Genomic DNA, 24,433 nt, shown 5'->3' on the forward strand with positions numbered 1-24,433 from the left:
TTTTTATTGTATATATTGATTGATTAGTCCTGACTAAGTTCTCTTGTTGATTGCAAGTGCATCCTTTTTTATATGGGCTGCTTGTTTGATTAGACTGACTTTTGCTCAAGTCTTGTTAACAAGGAGCTTTTAATGAGGAATTTTTACTGCCTTTTGTTGCATGGAATTAGTTTGGGCTTATCTGGTGACATCTTTCCTAATGAGTTCCCTGCCATTGTGCGAAGTGTGAAAACATTTTTTCTTTTTTTTACCTCTGAATTTTTTTTTAAGCATGCTGATTTCTTAAATTTGGATTCTAATGTAAAACTTTTTAACAGTTTTTGACATAAGGCATTAAGACTTGATGACTTGATGGCTTTTTCTGATCTTGGTATATTTAAAACTGAGTTGTTCTGCTAAAAGAGTAAAACACAGTTGCCAGTCTGATTGAGCTTTATTTGTACATTTTGATCAGGAAATTACAAGCAAGAGAAAAGATCTAAAACCTCATAAGAGACTTTGAAAAATTCTGTCAGTGTTATAACCTGAATGTAAAGTTGACCATATGTTTAATGCACTTGTGTGAAGTGTGGCTTCTTGAAAGCTTTTGTGTGTTATGTTTGCATAATTGCAGGGGCTTTCATAAAATAATCTCATGCTGGAATGTATTGCCATATGTAAATATGTGATGTTGAAATATATGTGGCACAAAATACAGAAGGAAAAAGACTTTATTTCATGAGAGCAGAAATAACTTTATCTGTTTATCTTACTTATTTTCAGAGCTTTCCGTGGTAAACATATCACGCTGGTAGTTCGTTTTCCAAACCAAGGCCGCCAGGTGGAAGATTTGGATATTTGGTCTCATACAAATGACACAATTGGCCAAGTACGGCGTTGTATTCTCAATCGTATTAAAGCCAATAGTGCACACACAAAAGTAGAACTGTTCATTGGTGGTGAGCTGGTGGACCCTGCAGATGATAGAAAATTAATTGGGCAGTTGAATCTCAAAGATAAAACGGTAAGTGTTGCAGGTTGATTAATTTATGTTGGTTCAGATGTTGCTTCCCTCTTGTAAATGTTTGAAAAATACCATGCATGGGATCACTTAATCTTGTGAAATAGTTTCCTTCTTCCTCCTTGTATTAATGCCATTAACATTATATCACATGCTTATTTAGTAAAGAATTTTCATTTTTTCATAGTATTAAAACTATGATTGTGTTTTTCAGCTAATTACGGCTAAGCTTACACAGATAAATTCCAATATGCCCTCAAGTCCAGATAGTTCTTCTGACTCTTCAACTGGTTCTCCGGGCAACCATGGCAATCACTACAGCGATGGTCCAAATCCAGAAGTTGAAAGCTGTTTGCCTGGAGTGGTAAGCATATTCTGAAATGAACAGTATAAAAGCATTTTTTCCCTATACTTTGTCTTTAATTAACAATTTTAATGGGTTTTTTATTTGCTTATTTTAAGATCATGTCACTGCATCCTCGATATATCTCTTTTCTTTGGCAAGTTGCAGACTTGGGCAGTAGCCTAAATATGCCACCTCTTCGAGATGGAGCACGTGTTCTTATGAAGCTCATGCCACCAGGTGAAACTTAATTTTATCCTGTTTTATTTTGTAATGTCCTAGATAATAATTTCTTACCTGTTACATAAAAATTAAGTTAGGGGACTGTTTTTTACTTTCTAGTAATTTATTGATATTTTAATTCACGACTGTTACTATAATTTGGCTTGTAAATGTATTTCCCATATAGTTATTTCTTATTTGTTACTGGGGTTCAGTACCACAGAGCAGTGAGAATAGGGAGAAGCATTGTATTTACAAGTGGTTTTGTAGCGCTGCTTTAATGGGATCACTTTTGTACTGATAAAAATAATTACTGCAGTACACTTCAGAGTCTGATCTTGTGTGTCAGTTACATTTTTTGCAACTTTTCTGATAGAATTTTTCAGATTTATAATTGTAAATACTACTGTTCTGGAGCACTTTTGTTACAATATGTTTATAAGTTGTATTTTTATTGCAGATAACACTACAGTTGAGAAACTAAGAGCTATTTGTTTAGATCATGCAAAGCTTGGGGAAAGCAGCCTTAGTCCATCCCTTGATTCTCTATTCTTTGGTCCTTCTGCCTCACAAGTGCTGTATCTAACAGAGGTTTGTGAAGCTTTGTGTGTTCTTTAAAAGTCTTAACTCTCTCTTTTGGAAATCATTTCTGTAACATTATGGAAGCCCAAGATCAAATTCTGGTTTGAAATTAACATTTGAAAACACTCGAACAGTTTACTGGAATAAACTGGTGTATGGCCAGTGCTGTCAAAGCATTGCTTAAGTAGCATTCCAACATAGTCTCATATTCAATCATCTACACTCAAGCTAGTGCATTTCTGTTCGTTAACTCTGTATTTTGTTCTACAGGTAGTTTATGCCTTGTTAATGCCTGCCAGTGCACCTCTGGGAGAAGATGCCAGTGACTTCCAATACAACTTCTTAAAAAGTGGTGGTTTGCCTCTTGTACTGAGCATGCTGACTAGAAATAACTTCCTGCCAAATGCAGATATGGAAACTCGAAGGGGTGCCTACCTTAATGCTCTAAAAATAGCCAAATTATTGCTAACGGCAATTGGATATGGCCATGTTCGAGCTGTGGCAGAAGCTTGTCAACCAGTTGTGGAAGGCACAAGTACAATTTCACCGGTAATATAAATCGTCCTTGCTCCAAATAGCAATGTACTCTGTTTTTTACATTGTCTGCAACATCTGTCTAGTCTCCCTTGACAATCTCTTTGAGTGAGTTGCATGTGAAGAACTCACAGTGCATCCAGATAATGTTGTCTGATGATTCTGAAAAAAGAGATAAACTTACTAAATAAGTCCTGTTTCTTTCAGACTGTAGAAAAGTTAGGTGTGAGATCCACTTGCTCTGTATGAGATTTTCAATGGTTTGCATGATTGTCAGTACGAGTAACTTTCCACTTTCAAGTATATCTATCCCATAAATGCGAATCGAATTCTGATTCTTTTGAGCCTATTGAAGCATATGCTTCTGAATTTCCTGTGTCTCCTAATTATGATTAGAGCATGAAACAACAGAACTGATGTTGGGTCGTACCAGCCCTTTTTCTACACAAAAATAAATCCTGAGCTTGCTAGATTCCTAATTATTGTTTGTAGAAAATTTTTGCTGAGAACAGCTAGGTACATTGCAAAGTTTACATATTGATAGTTGAAAGGTGTCCTACCCTAAGATTTCTCTAAGTTGCAAAGTGAAAGTGTAATACAGGTGTTCTAAACTGTGCTCTCATGTGTCTGTAGTAGTAGATTTTATGCACATTTAATGTGACTATTAGTTTTTCTACATCTGGAGAAATATGTTGTGGGTCAAGATTTTATTTCTGCCTTCTTACAGCAGACATACAACATAGAGCCCAAAACCAGAAATTTGCTGTTGTCCTTCGAGGACATTTTCTTCCAGGTATTCAAGCTATCTTTTTTTTTCTTTTGTGACATTTGGTCCTGAAGAGTTGTTTGAGCCATCAGCCTGTACTCAAGAATACATAGAGCGGCCCACTTCAGAATACTTTCTTCCATAATATTTACCAAGATCCATCTCTGAAGCAGAGAATTACCTTCCCCTTAAGTCTAAAAAGTAAATATCTGTTCTTATCAGATGCATCTGTTGGAAGATACCAAATTCATTCTTTTTCAAGGAAATCAAAACTCTTGATGATTACAAGGAGGTGAAGATCCCTTTTCGTGTCTCATGTTAGACTGTAAATAGAAACATCTTAAAGAAAACATGCTTGCCACACTATCCTGTGTCTAATTAAAATGAGTAAATTTTACTGCCCTATTTTCTTACATTGATTATTCAAAAAGCAGTTTGGAACACAAATAACATCAGCTGTCTTGAAGTACTGTTCGAAACAGATTTATGCTGACCGCTTAGGAGGTAGTAACCTTTGTCCATGACTGCTGACATTCACTGTTTAAATATCTAACTTTATTATTAATTGATTTATTGGAAAAAAACAGTTATACTTGCTGTCATCATCATCCTGTTTGAAGGATTTTGGTCTTGACTTTTTATGCTGCAGCATCAATAAGCTTAAACTTCAGGATGGAGGTGAGATTTGTAAATACCTTTAATCTGTTTTATCTAAAGCGTTAGTACCATATCATAACTTTGTCTTGGCTTTCCATCGGTACTTAAGAGAATGAAGTAACCAATATTATGTGTCTGCAGTCTTCCAGTTAACAGTCTGCTGCTGTCACTTCAGCCTTTTACATTTTTATTTTCTTCCTTGCTTTCATAGGAAGTTGAATCAATAATGTTGTTAAACATAGTATTCTGGTACATAGATCGTGATTTGCTCCCACATATAGTGTGTTTGATCACTTAGAGCCCACTTCCAATAGCTAATTGACTGTGCAAGTTCTCTTATTTTTCAGTGGAGTTCTGTAATTTTGTTCCCCGAACCAGGTATCAGTCAAACTGGCAAAGCGAAGGGATATGACCAGTGCCAGGTGTTACAGAACAACTCACCATGGGTCTTTTGAGCAGCATTTGAGACAGGTTTTTTGGATAAAATGGTAGTAGAAAATGTAGAAGCTCTTTTGTACAATAAGTTTTAACTTGTAACCACAGCACAGTCTTTTCAAGCAAGTTTGAGAAGGAAACAAACATTTCAGATTTGAACTGTCAAAACTGTGAAGCTCTGTCAGCCCAAGGAGAAGGAACTATACAGAAAAGAGAAATACTTGTCTTGCTGCCATTTCTGTTGTGAAAATATCATAAAGAACAGGAAGGATAATTCAGAACAGAATTCTTCAATAGTGCTCTAATTCAAATGTTTAAAGTGTACTTAACCATAATGAACACTGCAGCCATATTCTCTCTGAACAGTTAGTTAATCCAGAGGGAAACCCATTGTTCTACCAAACCCCTTTTTTCCTACATCACCAGAAAAGGAAGGAGGCAGTGTGATTCTGAACATGGTGTTAACTTGAAATAATCTGTTCAGTAAACAAACTCCCAAACCGAAGTAGTTTTCAGCAAGTGCATCTCCTCTTAACTACTTGTGCTCTGTGATCATATCACTCTGACATACAGAGTCTTCAGATGTGATGGTATCTATTTGAAAATGAGGGGGGTTATTTTTCTTGGTGTTCACAGTTTCTGTAAGTAGCTTCCTTCCAACATCTTATCTACTTCTACCAAACCTATCTAAGTAATTTGTATTTTCATATCTTCTTGCTTTCTTTTATCCATGTAAAAATAAGTATAAGAAATGCTTTCTTCCAGATAAACCAGGCTACACATGACCAGGCAGTGGTGCTACAAAATGCCCTACAAAACATTCCTAATCCAACTTCAGAATGCATGCTAAGAAATGTAGCAATACGTCTTGCACAGCAAATATCTGATGAGGTTAGTGAATTCCTTTCTGTGTCACTTTTTTTCCCTTTAATATCTTTTTTTTTTTAATCCTTAAATTTACTGCTTTGTAAGATATAGATTTTCTGTCTAAAATTTCACAAAACCTTTTAGGTAACGTTCATATGGCTCATAAATTGTTAACTAACTAGACATATTTTAACTAATTGTTTCCATACGTAATTAAAAAATTCAGTGTCTTAATTGCATAAACGGGTTTAACTGAACTAGACAGATTCTGTACAAGCTCTTCAGTGGATTGTGTATATTGTTACACTTAGAGCAGAACTTCAGAAACTTGATGTAATAGATTTAAAGAAGTTAATGGATATTTTTAAAACATTTTTGTGATACTTTCTTCTTTTTTTGGTCTTAGTTGTTTTGATTTCTGAGTAACATTCTCTTCTCGAAGAGAAACACAGAAAAGGAGAGAATTTTTAAATATTGAGTGTGGCTTTAAATGTTGAAAGAGAAGAGTCTTAAATTGTTACCAGTGTCTCTTTATATATTGGAAATTCATTAATGCAACAAGTGAAAAAAAAGTATTGTGGAGCTCGGTAGGATTAAACTATGTCCTTTGCAAATATAATAGTCTTATCTGTATGATATGACCAAAGCCCATTTGGATTTGGAATTATGAGTCATGTTAGTGAATACATTAGTGAATTCTGCTGAATTCAGCAGAAGCTAAAATTGGAAGTACCGTAACTTCCTCTTCCACAGTGAATCAGCATCCCTCAGTTTCCAGTGTGGAAGCAGTGAATATTGTTTTTCTATACTGTATAGAATCTCTGCAAATTATCTCCAAAACATTTCTGGGCTATCTAAATAAAAGTGGTCTTGTATTACCATCTTCATGTTGAAAAGTACACTATTTCTTCTGAATAAAGAGCAGTGTCTAAAGAAAGCACAGTGTACTAGACTGCAAGACTGAACCATCTGCTGTCCATTAGTGGTGGTATTGCATCCATAGGTGATTGTATGAGTAAAATCAGGGAGCTGAACTCTGATTTAATTAACTTCTTTCCACGGAAAAAGTGGAGGTGGGGTATGAGGAAAGGCTTTTAATGCTGCCTTCGTTCTTTTCAGAGGACTTCTAATAAATAATTATTTTTCTTTCACTGGGCACATCAGAGCAAACAAAATCTGAATCTCTTCTGTAAGAAGCGACAGAATATTGCTGTTTAAATATTGACTATAATACTCTGAAATTACGAAAACTGCTGTCGATCTAAATTTCATATGTATTGTAGTTTGCCTTTGAAAGATTTTTTTTTCTTTTAATGTTTTGATGGTCAAATACTTTCTTCACCTGACTTCACAGTTTAAAAAAAAAAAAAAAAATTGACATGGTTTCCATAGGCCAGACAGACTACAGCACAGAAAGAAATCTTTCACAATGAGATTAAAACCCAAAAAGTTCTTTTTCTGTCTGACAAATTTTTCTTGTGGTGCTGTTACTCTTAAGGTTGCTTTGCTTGACAAAGGTGAAATACCTGTTCTTCTAACTATTGTTGAGGTCCGTATCAGTAGCAAGAATGCACATTGTTGAGGTTTCCTGATGCAACTAGCTTACTAGTACAGCTTCTTAGAGTTTCCTTTTTTATTAAGTCTGAGCATTAGAAAAATAAAATTTGAGATCTTTGAGAACTGTCTGCCATCTGTTTTTAAAGTTTGCCTATTTTTGGAGAGTTCTACTTTTGATTATACACTCCAGCTAGATTCAGGGGTTTTTTTTGAAAGTTGATAAAAGCATAAATTAATGGCAGTTGTAGTATGTTTTGTGATGTATGTATATCAAGTAGAATCTATTGGTTGTTAACTCAGACTGTGCCCAAAATGCTGAAGAGTGATTCTTCATTCATAAGTTACATGATCTGTGTTCTTAATAATTTTAAACCCTGTATAACCTGAATATAGAACAGTCCATGTGTATTAATCATGTACATGATAAGTGTTAGTTTGTCTAGACGTCAGCTAGCCCAAGAAGTATCATGGAAGGAACTAACCCTAAAATAACTTCAACTTGTTAATTAAGAGGCTAGTTGCCTTCCAGATGCATGCTTGGTGGTTTGTTGTTTATTTTTTTTTTCCCCCCAAATTAAGAATGTGCTTTAGCATTGAAGTTGTTAGTTGCTGCTAAATCTTACTCAGAATCAAAAAGTTGCTGGTTATTTATCAAAGATGTTTACTTTCTTGTAATTACTGATACTTGCAGCATTATGATTTAAGATTCTGTAACATATGCTACTTTATATTAAAAAATGAAATATTGCATAAGTACAAATGCTTTTCAAGATACATATTTTCTATTGAAGGAAAAAATGCTTGTTAAATTGTAGAATTTGTAAATTTTTAAAATTTTAAATTTGTATATTTATATGAAATACATTATGAGAATTTAGAATCCAATGTAGTGTTACTTGCAACTGCATTTTAGTATTTGTTTCTCTTTTTCAGGCTTCAAAATACATCCCTGATATCTGTGTTATTAGGGCAGTACAAAAAATTGTTTGGGCATCAGGTTGTGGGTCAGTTCAGTTGGTTTTCAGCTCGAATGAGGAAATTAGTAAAATCTATGAAAAGGTAAGAATTCCTAAGCAACTTCTTTTCTTTATAACTGTTCTTTTGTTTACAGAAGGGACAGTGTTAACCAGGCCAGGCTTAGAGTGTGATGGGCATTTAAGTAGGTATCTTTGTGATGACGTATTTTGGAATCTAGTATGTCAGTTGTCATACAACAGTTTAATTTTCTATTTCAGATTCCTTTTCTCAGGAACTATTAATTGCGGCTTGAAACTGGTGTCAGTTCAAAAATGCACCAGTCCTGTAAGCTGCTGTAACATGTTTTTACCCCAGTTAGATTCTGCATCTAAATAAGGAATAAGCATTTCTTGCAATGCTGATGTTTCCAGTCTTCAGACTTTAAAAGGTCTGTTCTACAGAAGCTGATTTAAAGCGTATGTGCAGTCTAGAATGAGAAACAAGAGCTAACTGATTTGAAGTTAGAACTGAAGCACTAGTAAAACAAAATAATTGCTAATCCTGTATTTTTTTTCCTCCTGTTATGTAGATATGTAAAAGCATCTTCATGACTTCACATGTAGTTTGCATAAATACTTTGGAGCTGGAGGTTATATATCAGTATGTTATCACATACCTTGTGTTTTAACGAATGTTGCTGAAAGATATTGGAAACAGTGATCTGCATTTGGACAGTGAAGAATATTTTCTTTTCTAAACATTTTCTCTTGCTTGTCTTATAAAAAAAATCAAGTTTAGTACTCATCAATTACTGCCTGAGAGTAAAAGGGAAAGAAATACCAGGAATAAAACCTCCTTAAATATATTGGCTGTTGCGCTTAAATGATGAATTAAGGGAAGAGTATTTACTTCAACAAAATGCAGCACCTATCCATTTAGGTTACATAGTGGTATAATGGCATCTGCTTCTATTGCTGTGAGAATGACTTGATGAAATAAGCTGGGGTTTTTGGTGGTGTGGGGGGTGGATTCTTAGTTTGTTTTGGGGTGAGTGGGGTTTTTTTTGTGGGTGATAAACTAGCATATCAAACGTGGTTTAGTTAGCATAACAGTCCAGGCACATGATGTGCTCTTATATCTATACATGAGATTTTTTAAGAGCAGTAGTGTATGAGAGAAAATACACCTAAGGGAAAATATACCTAAGTTGTCTTTTCTGACATTTTTCTGGGTGGAAATTGTACAGTTAAATTCTGTAAAAATACTTTCAAACAACTGAAATTTTAAAATAGATGAAATCAAAACTATTCATTACCAGTCCTCCTTCAAAGATTTTTTTTGTGCAGTGGTGATTTTTATTCTTACTGACATTTACATGGACATTTGTAATAAATGACAACTGCATTTAGTTTATGCTAAGCAAGAGGGAAATAAAAATTGAAAGGGAAATTGGAAATTAAAGAGAGTAAGAAATTGCAGAAGTCATAAGGGGGAGTAAAGTACTCTGTTAAAATAACGTTAAAAGGGGGGAAAGTATTGCAGAAATAGAGGAATATGATGCAAGACACGTTCTTAAATTAAGAGAATTGCATTTGGTTGTACATGAGAAGAAGTAACTCCTATGGTAGTTTTACAAAGATTTCGAATATAGCAGTGACTGGCAAACACTGGCTTAGATGAAAAAATATTTTAAGAAAATGGTTTTAATTTTCTAAGTTGACCTCTAAACCTTAGACCTCATAGATTGTAGGAGCATTGCTAAGTCTGGGGGTAGAGATTTATCATTCAATATTAGTTTAAGAAGAAAAGCAGACTTATTTTTGTGGAATCAGGAATGACATGTCAGGATTCTTAAAAACATCAAAGGCAACTATAGTGAATGCGGGGGTTTTTTTAAGAGGCACTTCAGAATTCATACTTGATGGGACTACTCTGAAAGAATGTTGTGAGCACTTTAAGAATCTTCTGAACTTAACTGGTAAATTCAATTAAACTTTGAAGACAAGATAAATTATTTTCAAAGCATAACTCTGTGGAGTCTTTCTACCTTCTGCCTCAAAAAATTCTGGTAGGGGAGTATGCTCAGAGGTTGAAGAAGACTGTGTGCAACTTTTGGTGGTGTCAAACCAGTATTTCTTTATTAGCTGTGAGAAGGCCCATACCAACCTGAAATACTGAAAGCGTGCTGCTTGTTGTACAGACCCATCAGCTCTTAGTCACCGATTATAGTGAAGTACTTTGTTGAGTATAAAATGCACTTTGCCTTTCTACTACATCGCTGCACCCATGCAGAAATAACTTTCTTTTCTAAACATGTCTTCAAGGGCAGAACAGGTACAGCCCTGGACTTGCTGAAAGCATTCTGCTTTTGGTTTTGTATCTTGAGATGTGTCGGAATTACCACATTCTCCCACTGCAGTGGTAGTGACTCTGATTTTTAGCTCTTGTGCAAAGACAAAATAGTGTCTTGCCAGACTGAGTTATACTTTGTCCTCTTCTGCTGCTGTTTACAATTAATTACCTCTTCTGCATTGTAATCCCTTCTTTCTACCTACCGAGTCTTGATACCTTTCCATATATAAACTTACTTTATGCCCCTAGTTAATGTTGCTAACATGCAGCCATGATTACTGATTAATTAGGACTGGAACCTGCTCACATTCAGTTTCTTCAGAACTTCTTCAAGCTAATTAATTTTGGCTTAGATGGAAGAGAGGGTTTGCTTTTATTGTCAAAGTATTTACTTTGGAAAAATGTACCAAGTTCAGCTCACTTGATTTAACTGAAAAACTAACCTGTGTACCAATTAGAAATACTACCCTATTTCAAAAATCACCACAGCAACTATGTTTGAAATTTGGTTCAGCTGTTTCATGATTCTGAAAAATAGTGAAGTGCTGAAGAAATTCTAATGGTATTAAGAAGCTTTTGGTCAAATAAGTTTTGAGTATCAAAGCTTTGAAAACTGGACTTCTTTATGGTTTATACAGCATTATAGCCTTTTTCTATTTAAGTAGTAACTGTTTCCAAAGCTTTAAACTCCAGGTTCTGAGTAGTAAAGAAAAACGTATTATTTAAAAATCAAACAAAACCCAAATACAAACCAACAAAAAAAATCCAACAGTACTAACTGATGTAACTTTTGTATATAAGCCTTCCTATTTAACTTCTGGCTCCTTAAGTTCATGCTTGGAATCCTCCTTTGAGAAGCACAGTACTGGAAGTTCAAATCATCCCACATAGTGCTTTGAATCACATTTGAGTGGAGCTTATAAAATACTTGGCACAAATAATCACTTAGAATACAAATTTGTGGTTTGTGTTTGTATTTAGTGCATATACCTTGGAGCCAGTTGGGTTTCTCAGGATTTTTTTCTATACCCACTTTGTGCTCTCTTGTTTATTTTCACAGACAAATGCAGGAAATGAACCAGACATGGAAGATGAACAAGTTTGCTGTGAAGCATTGGAGGTGATGACCCTGTGTTTTGCTTTGATTCCAACGGCTCTGGATGCACTCAGTAAAGAAAAAGCATGGCAGACGTTTATCATTGATTTGCTATTGCACTGTCACAGCAAGTAAGTTGTGGTGGTGGGGTTTTTTTTTAACTGCATGTATTATTTTACAATTCAAAATCAATATAAAGCCTAAAGGCAGAGCAGTGATCTGTAATTTAAATGATTTTTTTTTTCTCTGCCGTCATCTTCCTTTATTGTTTAGCAATATATATATCTGTAATTGTCTTTGTACTCATAAGGAGGTTATTGTCAAGCCAGATGGATGCCTTGTAATATGCTACTGATGGCGTTAGAACAACTTATTTAGAATAAAATAAAGGTACTTTATTTTTTTCAGAACTTATGTGAATACTTGCCACAGTATATAAGTGTCTTAGGTATAGAAGAACTTTCCTATACTTTTTCTGCAAAGTAAAGACAAGATACAGTACTAGCAGTTTGAGGAGAGGGGGAAGTTAAGATTTAATCCTGTGGTTTTCTTGCATTAGAGTGCTAGACAAGACTCTTCATGTGACTCACGTATAGAGCTGTCACCTGATGCATTAATAGTGTCTTGGAGGAACCCTTAGCACTGTTGGGGAACAGACGAATAGGGAAAACCACCAGGAGCTGCCAAGAGCAGTGTGTGGTTCAGTTGCCTTGCAGTCCTGCCATAGAGTTCAGGCATCTCTTGTTATCTCAGAGTTATTCCTACAGATCTCCCTAGACGACAACTTCACAACACCGCATCTGCGTGATGTGTGTTTTGTGACTTTTAGCCCATCTGAATTTATGATGTGAAGTATTGGGATGGTTATTTTTAGAAATCATCCAAGTGGAAAATTTTTGTATGTTGTTACTAAACTTAGTGATTTGAACTGTTCCTAAAGATCTAATTCTAGTTTTGTAAGATACCTCCACTCTTGTTCCACGAATACTTAAACTGTTCTTTGAGAAATGACAGAGATCAGAAGTTAGTGAAGTTGTCTAAGCCTTTCAGTACATTTTAAGTGGAGTCAGACTGGCACTCTCAGGTGAATAGGGTCAGAATTTCAGCACTGTGTTTTTGGTTTTTTACTTCTGTGGATAAAACAGGTTAAAAGGTTTTATGTTCAGGAATATTCACCATGACAAAAGGACCAGTAGTATCATCAGTGTCTCTTTACAATGAACTATTTGCAGACATTGGTGAAACTGGAGTGTTGTTATCAGAATCCTACAAGCTTTATTAGTTTGTAACCTGTGTTATAGGATGTTGAATTTTCAGCTTCACTGAAGTGTGTTATTATCAGTTTTAGAGCAGTTTAACAAAACATGTTGACAAATGTTTGTTGTCATTTTACATGTTAAATGAAACAAGCTGTCTTCCACTATTTTTGGTAACTTTCAAGGCTGATGAGTAAGAAATCACTAAATGTTATTATTAAAACTCTCAACAGTTGATATCAAGTTACTATTTTGACATTAAGTGTACCTTGGCCACATGTTAAATTCAGAGTACCAGTACAGCTGAATAGCATGTGTTGCCCTATTCTTTGATTTATTTATTTATTTTTTATGTGGGTCTGAAGATTTATCAGATTTGTGGCTTTTTTCCATTATCTTAATTGTACAAATATAAGTAATGGGTGATAGTTTTTATAATAGATTTCACTGTAGTTACCTGGCTTTCTGGCATTATATTTGGAATTTAAGTGACATTTCTCAAGTGTTCACTGGCATTTGTTTATATTTCAGTTAGGCTTTGGTATTAAGACTTGTTATCACTCTTTTGGTCTTTGAAAACTGCAGATGCTCTTTGTGAGGATTTTTCTGTTCTGGTCATATTTCCTTAAGGAATTGAACTATTGGTTCAAATCAGGAGCCTCTGCATCTATAAATCTTAAACATTTTGGTTTGAGTTTCATTATGCAGATTGTAAACACAGTTCATGATGGAGGCAGAATGTCTTTTCAACAAAACCTACAGTCTTGATTTACAGATGAGAATATCAGTCATGGTTTTGCCAGTCTCTTCCAGTGATTATTCTTGCTGATATGGGCTTTGTTGACTGAACTTGAATCTCAACTATTTCATATTGTTATGCCTAGTGAATAGTTGACTGTTGTACTTTTCTTCCTAAAATACTGGCAGAAACTAGATGTGTCTGCAAGCTGGAGCTTCTCTTTCCACATGTTTTGTTAGCATGTCAGCCTAAGTCTGAACAGCACTGGCTTAATTCCCCAGCTGTGTTAGCTTTTTGCCCTTTAAAATAAGAATAGTATTAATGGGTGGGATTTGTTTGGGTTTTTTTGTCAGAGGGGATAAAATTTTCAAGGACTTATCCAAGTGGACTGCTGTTCAGCTCCTTTTCTCAGCTTTATTTCTCCACCAGACACTGTCAGTACAAGCAGCTAACCATTGACCTCTTTCCTCTCATGTTTGTAAAATTTCTGATATATATGATAATCTCACTTAGAATGCAACTATTCATTATTATATGATAGAACAACATAAACATGAGTAGAAACAAAGGCTGCTTTGAAAATAAGGTGAAGTTGAACTAAGCTGAAAAAGAAGTTCCTCTCCTGAATTAATCTGGAAGCAAATTAGTGTTTACAGTGCAGAGAAAGTTTAGCAAATACCAGACAGAATTCTGAATATCTTTCCATTTTCAGCTATTGTTCTCTAATCTCCTCTCCTCAATCAGAGAACAATGTGAGCAAAAATATGCATGTGAGAAAATGTTTTTGGTTCACCATAAAAGACAAGGAAGATGATCAAGTTCAGATTTCACAAATACGATCTCTCTGGAAAAAATTAGATGGCTTGGTGGGTTTTGTTTGTTTCTTTCAGAGGTTGATGGAACTTCTGCAGTTTCCTCATAGCATAACCATGCTACCTATAAATTGAGAAACAGAATGCAACATGTTTAATACTAAATACTAGAGCAGTTCTTATTACCCAAGGTAATTGATTTTATAGTGGTGACCTCTGAATACAAGACTGGCTTAGTCAACAGCATATAGCTGAACAGTTAGTCCTAAATGATGCTGGAACCCAGAAATATTCTGCTGATGGCTGCAAAGTGTTTGGTGGCCACACATGTGGCCCATATAAATAAAAATTCTTACTGCCTGTGTAAAGAAGTGGCACTTACACCCATTAAAGAGGTTGACTTCTGTTAACTAAACAGCATTCTGTATCCTGGAGCTGTCAGTAGGAGGGGATTCAGGTTGCCTGCCTTAGTGGAGGCATTTGGCCTCCAGCTGTTTCATCATGGGAGTGTGAGTTAATCGTGAGACTTGTGTCCTATCTGCTATCTCTGTCATGGTGTCTAACATGGCACTGGATTCCTGTGTTCAGGCAGCTGCATTCCTCCTATGGTTCCTTAAGAGCTCTTACATTATTATAACCTCATGAAAGTATAATACTTTTGTTCAAATACTGCATACTACTTAGAGACATGACAGTGTGAATTATGTGTTTCCTTGGTCACACTTTCTCACTTTAGGAAAAGACCACCTTTATCTATTTCATTCTGCCTTTAAGTGTATGAACCCAAGGAGTGTCTGTGTGATGTGTCCCAAGTAGTTGAAGGGTTGTATCTTAAATTTCTGGGAGAAGTTTTATGAAAACATTGGCTCAGCAATCAGATCCCATAAAATGTCAATTATTATTAAGAACCAAATAGATCCCCTCCACCCCACAGTCTTCTGCAACTCAAAGCAGTGTGGTAGAACTTGCAAAGATCAGAGAAGGGTGACAAGAGAGATCAAAACTCTGAAATTACTTCCATTTGAGGAACAGCTGAATAGCTTGGGGCACTTCATACTAGAGAAGAGATAAATGATGGGAGGAGAATACCACAGAGACCTTTAAAATCAGAAGTAGCAAAGGGAGAATAAATAGAGAACAGTGTTTCTTTGTCAAGAACTTCTTGAGCATAACATTTAAGCAGTGTAAACCTTCAGTTTGGAAATAGTTTGAGGGGTTCTTTCATGAATTTGTCCAGTGAGAGCTATGAAATACTGCTTTTGGTAGTCTTCCTGAACCACAAATTGTTAGAAGCTGAGAGAACATTCTGGAAAAGTGTCACTGCCTGCTTCCTTCTTGTGCGCTTTCCTAGGTGTCTAACAGAGGTGGGGTGCTCAGCTAGGTGCATCTTTGCTCAGTCTTCATGGTCATTCTTGCATGTGATTGAATCACAGTTAACCACATATGAAAGAACTCTGAAGGGAATAGGATTCTTTCCTATGCTTTCCACAGTGACCTCATGGGCAGAAAACAATGACAGCCACACCAAAAAGACCCTGTGAAATTCAGTTTCTTATATGTTGAGATATTTTCATAAAGCACAGCATTCGTTTGTATTGTTTCCCCACCCAAGCAGAGTTGTTTCTAACAGTTTTTACAATATATAGTGCTCAGATAATTAGTCTTACAACTTCAAAGAATAGATTTTGACTTTTTTTTTTCCTTAAGCTTATCCATTTCCACAGTTCTTACATGGAAAATTTCCTTTAATTCTAGCCACTTGAATTTTTAGGGGGTCATCTTTTCTCATTTCTTATTGATGATAAATTTTGATCACTTCATAGATGTTCAGCAAACTGCTGTAGTAAGAGCGGTATTATTGGGGTAGTTCTGTTTTGTGTTTCAAGCCCAACTGGGGCTTAATTACAAAAAACCAACATTTTTAGGGTTGCAAATTGCTTGTATTGTGCAGTATTTGCTGGCAGTTGTGAAGGTTTAGTGGTTACGTGCTGACAAGTTTCTTTTTTTTACCTTTAAATATTTGAGTTATGAAACAGGTTTGTAATAGTAATTCATGTGTCTAAAATTTCACTGCAAGGAGAAACAATGTGATGTGTAGTGAATAATTAAAAGTATTCCCATTTCTTATGTGTAGTTTTAGAAAATGACATTAAGCAGATAAGCACAATTTTTATTTTTTTTTTTATAATGTCCTATTTGGATAGGGAGATTGAATTTAATGATTCTATTAAATGATTTCCAGAACTGTTCGTCAGATGGCACAGGAGCAGTTCTTTTTAATGGCTACCAGGTGTTGCATGGGACAGAGACCTCTCCTTTTCTTCATTACCCTGCTGTTTACAGTTCTAGGGGTAAGTTTTTAGAGGTAGAGGCTTGTACAGTGTGAATTTCTGTGAAAAGTAATCTGCAGATTACAAAACATCTGCAAGAAAAGGCAAATTGCTATTAACAACAGTCATTAAAATATGGATTCCTTTTGACCTATAGGCAAGCAGCACAGTTGATTTCCATTTGAGTTTAGATGAGAGTGAAAGGGACTTTTTTACGTTTCTGATAAGAACATGAGCAATAAACTTTAATGTATGCATTTGATCTTCAGTGAATGCTAACCTTCAAGTGAAAATCGTGAACAGATGACATAGATACCTCCAGTTATTGTCTTTTACTGGGCCTGCCAGAGGTTTTCAATTCTTCATCCTTGTGGTTCTCTTTGAACATTTGATCGCTTCACTGTTTTCCATTCAGGTATAGAAATAGCTACTAAAATAGTTCAGAAGTCATTAATTAACAACTGAATACAATTGTAAACTTCTAAAAGGGTAAAAATTACTTTACATTTCTTTCATATTTACTGTCAGTTTTAGGTAAAGTATGTTGTTGGCACTGTAAGTAAAAGCGTGTATGAATTCCTTATCATTTGTTTTTGGTTTACGTAGAGTACTGCAAGAGAGCGAGCTAAGCATTCTGGAGACTACTTCACACTCTTAAGACATCTTCTTAACTATGCTTACAACAGTAATATTAATGTACCCAATGCTGAAGTTCTTCTCAATAATGAAATTGACTGGCTTAAGAGGATTAGGGTAAGTTTTAGGATCAATTTATTTCTGATAATCAGCTTTTTGCTGCTTTGTTTTACAGTTTTAAGCTTTCTAAATGTATATTATTTAGAGTATTCTAACTTTCTCTTAAACGGCAGGATGAAGTAAAAAGAACAGGGGAAACGGGTGTCGAAGAAACGATCTTGGAGGGTCACCTTGGAGTAACAAAAGAGTTGTTAGCATTCCAGACACCTGAGAAGAAATACCACATTGGTTGTGAAAAAGGAGGTGCTAATCTTATTAAAGTAAGTCCAAGATTTTTGACCTATGGAGGGTGTTTTTTTTAGTTTTTTGGTTTCTTTTACTATAAATAGGTAAAAAGAAGCTTCGCACCTTGTGGTCTGTAACCATTAAAAGGTCCCTTGTTTGACAAGGACTTCTAATTGGAGTGTTAATGTGTTCTTTAGAATTTTATTTTTTTTTAAGTTACACATTTTATTTATAAGAGTACTTAACATTCCCATTCTTTGGAACCACTGTGTATGGAGTTGCTGTAACTTCATGAGCTGTTCTTCCAAGACTCTGCAAACAGCACACAAGGATAGTGAGCTAGATACAGCATAATCCTGTACAGGACTGCTTTCTTTCATTATCCCTCTATTGTCTTTTCTCCACATGTTCTTAATTAGTGCTGTTAATGGCAGGTTTGAACAAATGCATTACATCTGAGTGTCTCTATAATCAGACATGTTTTCTTTGTACCTCTAATATTATACAGCAGGAATGTTGTTAGCTTTTTCAACATTAATTGATAAAGAGCTTTGTAGATAATACTGGTTTAGCAAAAGAAAATTTTTACCAATCAAGAATAATACAGATTTATTTTTAATTTGCGGGGGGGTGGGTTGCAGGGAACCACTTCAGAATGGAGTTATTCTGTTTTAAATTTAAAAGCTCATTATGGTGTTGCTCTCAGTTTTAATTCTTGGGTTTTTTAAGTACTCCTCTGGTTCTCAGATATTAATTTATGTAATAACTCTTATTCTGTTACAAAATGGTGTGCATTTCTATGGTAACAGATTTTTTTTTTTTTTCCCTTCTCAGGAGTTGATAGATGATTTCATCTTTCCGGCATCCAATGTTTATCTACAATACATGAGAAATGGAGAATTGCCTGCTGAGCAGGCCATACCAGTCTGTAGTTCACCAGCTACTATTAATGCTGGCTTTGAGCTACTAGTTGCACTAGCAGTTGGATGTGTGCGAAATCTCAAACAGATAGTAGACACCTTGACTGAAATGTATTACATAGGTACAGCAATCACTAGTATGTAATATTTTTAATTACCTATTTTCTACTTTTTAATGTATATAATGTGTAGGTTTTGCTTATATTATCAGCTGAACTAGATACTGAGTTTTTTAGTTTGTGGTTTGCTTGTGGCTGCTTTTAATGTTTCAAAATCAGGCTGTGAAAATACAGGAAAGTTTGTCAGTGTAGTCTTCATTTGTTCTTCTTTATGCAGTAAATGTACTGACTTGCATTACATGGTTGCATCCAAGTTCCAGCCTGTCACTTACACAGTCTGACCCTTCCTACCCCTATTTCTGGCTACTCCCCTTTGTCCATACCAGCTCTCAGGAACCTCATTCTGTTTGTATCTTCTACTTTTGTCTCATCGTTTCAGGCTCTGCCTAACCAATCCCAGAACCTCATCAGGTATCTTTGGCTTAGTTTTAGTGCCAGTCTCTTGGTTGCTCACCTAATTTGTCATTGTTGTCCACACACAGACACAGGTCCACTGTCCTGTTTCCCTTTTTAGTTCTGTATTCATTCTCTGCTTGTCATAGTCCTTTCTCAATGTTTGTTCTCTCAGTTTTGGCCTTGTCTCAGCACAGCTGCACACTTTAAAGAATTTCCCCCTTCTCAATGGAGAAAGATTATAGCAACTTGTAAATGTTAGTGTTTAAAAAACCTGATAGTCAGATGAAACCTGGGCGTATTTTCACAAGGATGGCACAAGGCTCGTACGTAACACAAATTCTGTTATCAATAAAAAGCATCTAAGACTTTCTTAAAAATGAATGAACAGGAGCATATCTTCTGTAACCCTAAATGGGATAGCTAAACCATTTTGGCCATAATATTAACAAGGGCGGAGAATGGAATGCAAGAAAAAAAACCAACCCAAGCTCATATGGAAAGAAAGACTTGGAGAGTTGGGGTTGTTCACCCTGGAGAAAGGGTTTCTGGGGAGACCCTATCATGGCCTTTCAATACTTGAAGGGGTCTTATAAGAAAAACATAGAAAACTTTTTACCAGGGCCTGTAGTGATGCGACAAGGGACAGTGATCTTAAACTGAAAGAGTTTAGGTTTAGATTGGATGAGACACTGGCACAGGTTGTCCAGAGAAGCTGTGGCTGCCCCCTCCCTGCCAGTGTTCAGGTCTAGGTTGGACGGGGCTTTGAGCAACCTGGTCTAGTGGAAGGTGTCCCTGCCCATGGCAGGGGTTTGAACTGGATGATCTTTAAAGGTCCCTTCCAGCCCAAACTGTTCTATGATTTAAAAGAATGTGTAAACTTACAGAGTTTAGCAAAACTATAAGCAACTAGAAAAATAGTATTCAGTAGTGGGAATTGTCTACTGCCTCTCACAGTGGCTGTGCTACTTGCCCAGTTGGTGGTATCAGTGAGTCATTTGAGGTTTCTGTTTGGTTCCATCTCAAAGGAACAAATGAAAAGGGAAGCTTTATGGTTTTCCCCTCTGCCTCATCCTTTTTTTCTTCACCCTTTTCTATTGGGAAGTAGTGTATTTATCACTTCACATTTAGAAGGAATTTATGGCATTTCCTTCCACTCAAGTATTTGATAAGCACAATAGAACACCAGGTATGTCAGACAGAAGAGAGAACACATGTATGAACTGTGCATGCTGTGTGTTTCATACACCAGGTAAAGCTTGCTTGTTAATATGCATGCTCTCTTATTTTTTACATCAGAGTTTTTTGTGTTAGAACCACAGAACAACAGGTTAGCCTAGGAAGCCTATGATTGTAAATGTATTCTGAAGACATGTGAGAAGTCTGAGTGAGAAGGCTCAGGAGAAAAAAGTCTTTCAGAAATCATAGAGATAGCATTATCTAAAGCTGTTTCCCATCCTGTCAAGGAAAAATGAGACATAGATGAAATATTGTAATTTTAAAAGTATTATAAATTTATGAAAGGCTTATAAATTGGTTATATATTGTAGGTTCATTCAACTAAATTCTTTGGCTAAGAAACTTACTGGTATTGGGAAGACTTCTGTTTGATACATAAATGGACTGAATTGTCTGGCCACCTTTTTAGTTAAGCAATAGTAGAAAATGCTGTCATGTTAAGGTTACAGATAGAACTGTCTTTCATAGAAGTTGTGTTGATTTTAGCAATTAGGTTTTCTGGTGGAACATTTGTTTTATTACACTGCAGTGTGGGACAGACTAATACTATTTTATGCAACTGCCCTTTGTACTGCATTGAAGGTCTAATTCTTCTATAACAAAATAGCTTCCTAATCAATATTCTGCCTTTTTTTTTTTTTTTTTCTTTTTTAGCTTGTGAAGCGCTTACAGAATGGGAATATCTACCACCTGTTGGGCCTCGACCACCAAAGGGATTTGTAGGACTAAAAAATGCTGGTGCCACTTGTTATATGAATTCTGTTATTCAGCAGCTATACATGATTCCAGCCATCAGGAATGGGATTCTTGCAATTGAAGGCACAGGCAGTGATGTAGATGATGACATGTCTGGGGATGAAAAGCAAGACAATGAGGTAAATTACATAGAAATTGCTTATCTTGAAAATAGAGTTATTTTTTATGAAGAGGTTCTAACAAATTTAGGTTGCTAGTCACTTTGCTTTCCACTGCTAGCAGTGGGGACAATAGCACAATATTTCTTATTTGAATAGGCTCGCTCCTAGAGAGGCAGTTCTAAAGATCCCAAGCAGCAGGGTTTGCAGACTTCCTTCTCATGGATTTGTACTTGAAAACACCATACACCACTATATAATGGACTTTGTATACCATGCATACAAAGATATCGCTTGTTTCTTCAGATGAGAATATGGAACACCTTAGATTGTTAAACAAGGGATACAACTAGCTATGAAACAGCTACATATCAAAGTTAATTGCACAGATTTTCTTCTGCTTTTCAGAGCAATGTTGACCCGCGAGATGATGTGTTTGGTTATCCACATCAGTATGAAGACAAACCAGCACTGAGTAAAACAGAAGATAGAAAAGAGTACAATATTGGAGTTCTGAGGCATCTCCAAGTAATTTTTGGTCATTTAGCAGCTTCCAGGCTACAGTACTATGTACCAAGAGGGTTTTGGAAACAATTTAGGTAAATAAAAGATTTAATATTGATGTCTGTTCACTGGACCACTGAAATGCAACAAAATAATAGTATTATAAGAAAGGATAGTGATGTTAAATGTAAATTAGCATAACTTGTGTAACACTGTATCTGTTATCCTGCCTATTCACCATTCTACTGAAGTCTGTTAATATACCCAAGTTTACATCAAGATGATTATTTTGAATTCTAGCAGTTGTTGACCTTGATATTGAGACTCTGAACTAAGTATGAAGTTATACACAAAAGCTTGTTTTTACTTATCAGTCGATAAGTGTCAGGGACAGAGTAACAGGTGGTATACAACATCACAAACAAATATAGTTTTGCTCCATATGAAAGAGGGATTAATAGCTTGTATAGTATTTTTAGAAAATAAATTGTTGGAGAACAAACCAAAAAGCACTTAACAAGAACATGCTTTTATTTTCAGACTGTGGGGTGAACCTGTAAATCTACGTGAGCAGCACGATGCTTTAGAATTTTTTAATTCCTTGGTGGACAGTTTAGATGAAGCTTTAAAAGCTTTGGGCCATCCAGCAATGTTAAGTAAAGTTTTAGGAGGGTCCTTTGCTGATCAGAAGATTTGTCAAGGATGCCCACATCGGTAAGTGCTTAAGATTCTTCTTTCTTACAGAAAAAAAACCTGTGTATTTTTGTGAAAGTGACTCAACAGTCAAGAGTGGGGGTTTGTGTTGATTGTTTTGTTGGTTTTTTTTAAAGATAATAGAATGTGCCACTGTGTTTTTTCTACGCCTTAACATTAATTTGTCTTCATGTGCCTTGAAATACTTGACTATTAATGCTTCTACGTAGCAGATTGTATGTGAAACATTTTGTGTTGATCAGAGGAAGAAAAGATACAGGTTTTTCATGTTAAAAGTAAAAACAACTTATGGACCAAATGTATAAAATGTTAAGACATGGCTAACAACTTGCCATGTTGTTGGTTTTTATAGTTAAAAACAAATTGCTGATTTTTATAGTGTGTGGATAGAGCTGACCCAAGTATCAGTCTTTAATTCCAATGAATTAAATTCATGAATTAATTAAATTCACAATTTTAATATTTTAATAATGTTGTAGAAGGTTTATAGTTTTCTTAAGGTTTCTGCTGCATTTTTAACTAACTTAAAATGTGAATACTGAAATTCAGCTTCATGTAGGGTATGTAAAAAAGCATCCATACCAAATCAGGCTGAAAGTCTGTAGCTCACTGTCTTGATGATGGTGATCAATGACAAATGCTTAGTGAAGGAGTAGAGCTATAGGCATTTTTCAGTTGTACTTATCTAGACTTCTTTTCTGTATCCCTTTTGAGGTAGGTGATTAAAAATTTCGTGCAAGATTTCAAGCTGGCCTAATGATTGACTTGTTCTTTTTAAAAGCTGGCTTTTTATTACTGTGTTAAATTGTCTATCACTAACAGCTAGCCTTCTTACTGTTCTATACCTTTCAGATCATGTGTGATTCTTAAATGATACAGATCTCTCTGCACATTACTATTGCACATTCTCTTTATTATAAAGGTTGACCATTTTCTGTTATCATTTAGTTTGCAATTAAAATACAGGAAAAAATAATTATACAAACTGATTTTATTGTGGCAAATTTTCAACTTCAGTTGATCTCATGTATGAAATAGAAGAACTTTTAACTGGAACCTCTTTAAGTTTCATGGGTTAAAATGTGTGACCAGAAGTAAGTTGAAATATTGCAAGATAAAATGAAAGCACTGATTTTACTTTATATGCAATGGGTAATTAAACAGAAGATACAGATGTGAAGCAACGAGAGTTACAATTCGTTCCTGATCCTATGTACTACCCTGAGGTATTACATCTGTTTTGTGTCTTAACTGGTTGTGTCTCAAGTATTGCTGATTCATTGATAGGTATTTGTTTGAAGGTTTTATCAGAACACTGTGTAAGTCAAAGCCAGTCGTAAATACACAAAGTGATTTTACAAAGACAGCTATTCTGGTTTTTTGAGATAGAAAAGTAAAAATGTCCTTTTTTAAAAAATTGGAATCTGTTTTGAACTGTTGTCTTTAGGTATGATACAGTATTTGTGTTTATCAGTCTAATACCTGACTGTAAAGGTCAGCAATGGAAGAGGTACTTTGCTGTTCTATCTGTGCCTCTCTGCTATCTGTGCTTCTCCTAGTAGCTGAAGTTAGCCAATAATCTCTTACGCTACTTTAGCTGCTTTAAAAACAGGATGTGCTAAAAGATTCAACTTCCACAACCTTTTCAGTGAACTTGAAACATACAAGTAATTTCTATGATCTTCATAAAATAACTATAGTTAGTGCAGATCAGAAAATACATCATGCAGATACTATAATGTAATTGTAGGAAGACTGCAATAAAAAAGAGTTCAGTTCTTTTTTTACTGCTTAACTCCTTTTGCCAGAAGCTTACACCAAATCCTAAATAAAACTTTTGCAGTAGGGTGCATAGCACCTGTAAAACATAAAAGTTGAACACATTTCTGCCTTTCTCTTACGTCTGTCTGTTCATTGGTAGGTACGAATGTGAGGAATCCTTCACAACTCTGAATGTAGATATAAGAAATCACCAAAACCTTCTTGATTCTTTGGAACAGTATGTCAAAGGAGATTTATTGGAAGGTGCAAATGCATATCATTGTGAAAAATGCAACAAAAAGGTAATGATTCCTTATATGTTTAATTTGTGTACAACTGTGTTGTTATAGCCATACTAAGTCTTAGCCATACTAAGTTTTAGCCATACTAAGTCTTAGTTCATGATCAGGGAAAAAAAGTTATCCTTTAATTACTGAATTTGG

At 35.3% G+C, this 24,433-nt stretch overlaps 1 protein-coding gene across 4 annotated transcripts in view; it reads left to right on the forward strand.

Annotated features, from left to right (window-relative positions):
- Nucleotides 1–24,433, forward strand: part of USP9X (ubiquitin specific peptidase 9 X-linked) — an 83,381-nt gene that overhangs the window by 39,326 nt on the left and 19,622 nt on the right. For 3 of the 4 annotated variants that reach the window (XM_026857619.1, XM_026857798.1, XM_026857878.1), the window contains exons 18-33: nucleotides 763–1,003; nucleotides 1,215–1,364; nucleotides 1,463–1,583; nucleotides 2,026–2,156; nucleotides 2,418–2,696; nucleotides 5,305–5,430; nucleotides 7,897–8,022; nucleotides 11,333–11,499; nucleotides 16,418–16,526; nucleotides 17,112–17,258; nucleotides 17,375–17,521; nucleotides 18,321–18,543; nucleotides 20,812–21,032; nucleotides 21,420–21,610; nucleotides 22,056–22,229; nucleotides 24,151–24,292. In XM_026857619.1, coding sequence (XP_026713420.1) covers nucleotides 763–1,003; nucleotides 1,215–1,364; nucleotides 1,463–1,583; nucleotides 2,026–2,156; nucleotides 2,418–2,696; nucleotides 5,305–5,430; nucleotides 7,897–8,022; nucleotides 11,333–11,499; nucleotides 16,418–16,526; nucleotides 17,112–17,258; nucleotides 17,375–17,521; nucleotides 18,321–18,543; nucleotides 20,812–21,032; nucleotides 21,420–21,610; nucleotides 22,056–22,229; nucleotides 24,151–24,292 — 2,695 coding nt within the window. The remainder of the gene's footprint in view (nucleotides 1–762; nucleotides 1,004–1,214; nucleotides 1,365–1,462; nucleotides 1,584–2,025; nucleotides 2,157–2,417; nucleotides 2,697–5,304; nucleotides 5,431–7,896; nucleotides 8,023–11,332; nucleotides 11,500–16,417; nucleotides 16,527–17,111; nucleotides 17,259–17,374; nucleotides 17,522–18,320; nucleotides 18,544–20,811; nucleotides 21,033–21,419; nucleotides 21,611–22,055; nucleotides 22,230–24,150; nucleotides 24,293–24,433) is intronic. The other variant, XM_026857709.1, reaches the window with a different exon arrangement.

Source organism: Athene cunicularia, assembly GCF_003259725.1.
Source record: "Athene cunicularia isolate RWA chromosome 1 unlocalized genomic scaffold, athCun1 chr1_part1, whole genome shotgun sequence".
NCBI classification, from domain to species: domain Eukaryota; kingdom Metazoa; phylum Chordata; class Aves; order Strigiformes; family Strigidae; genus Athene; species Athene cunicularia.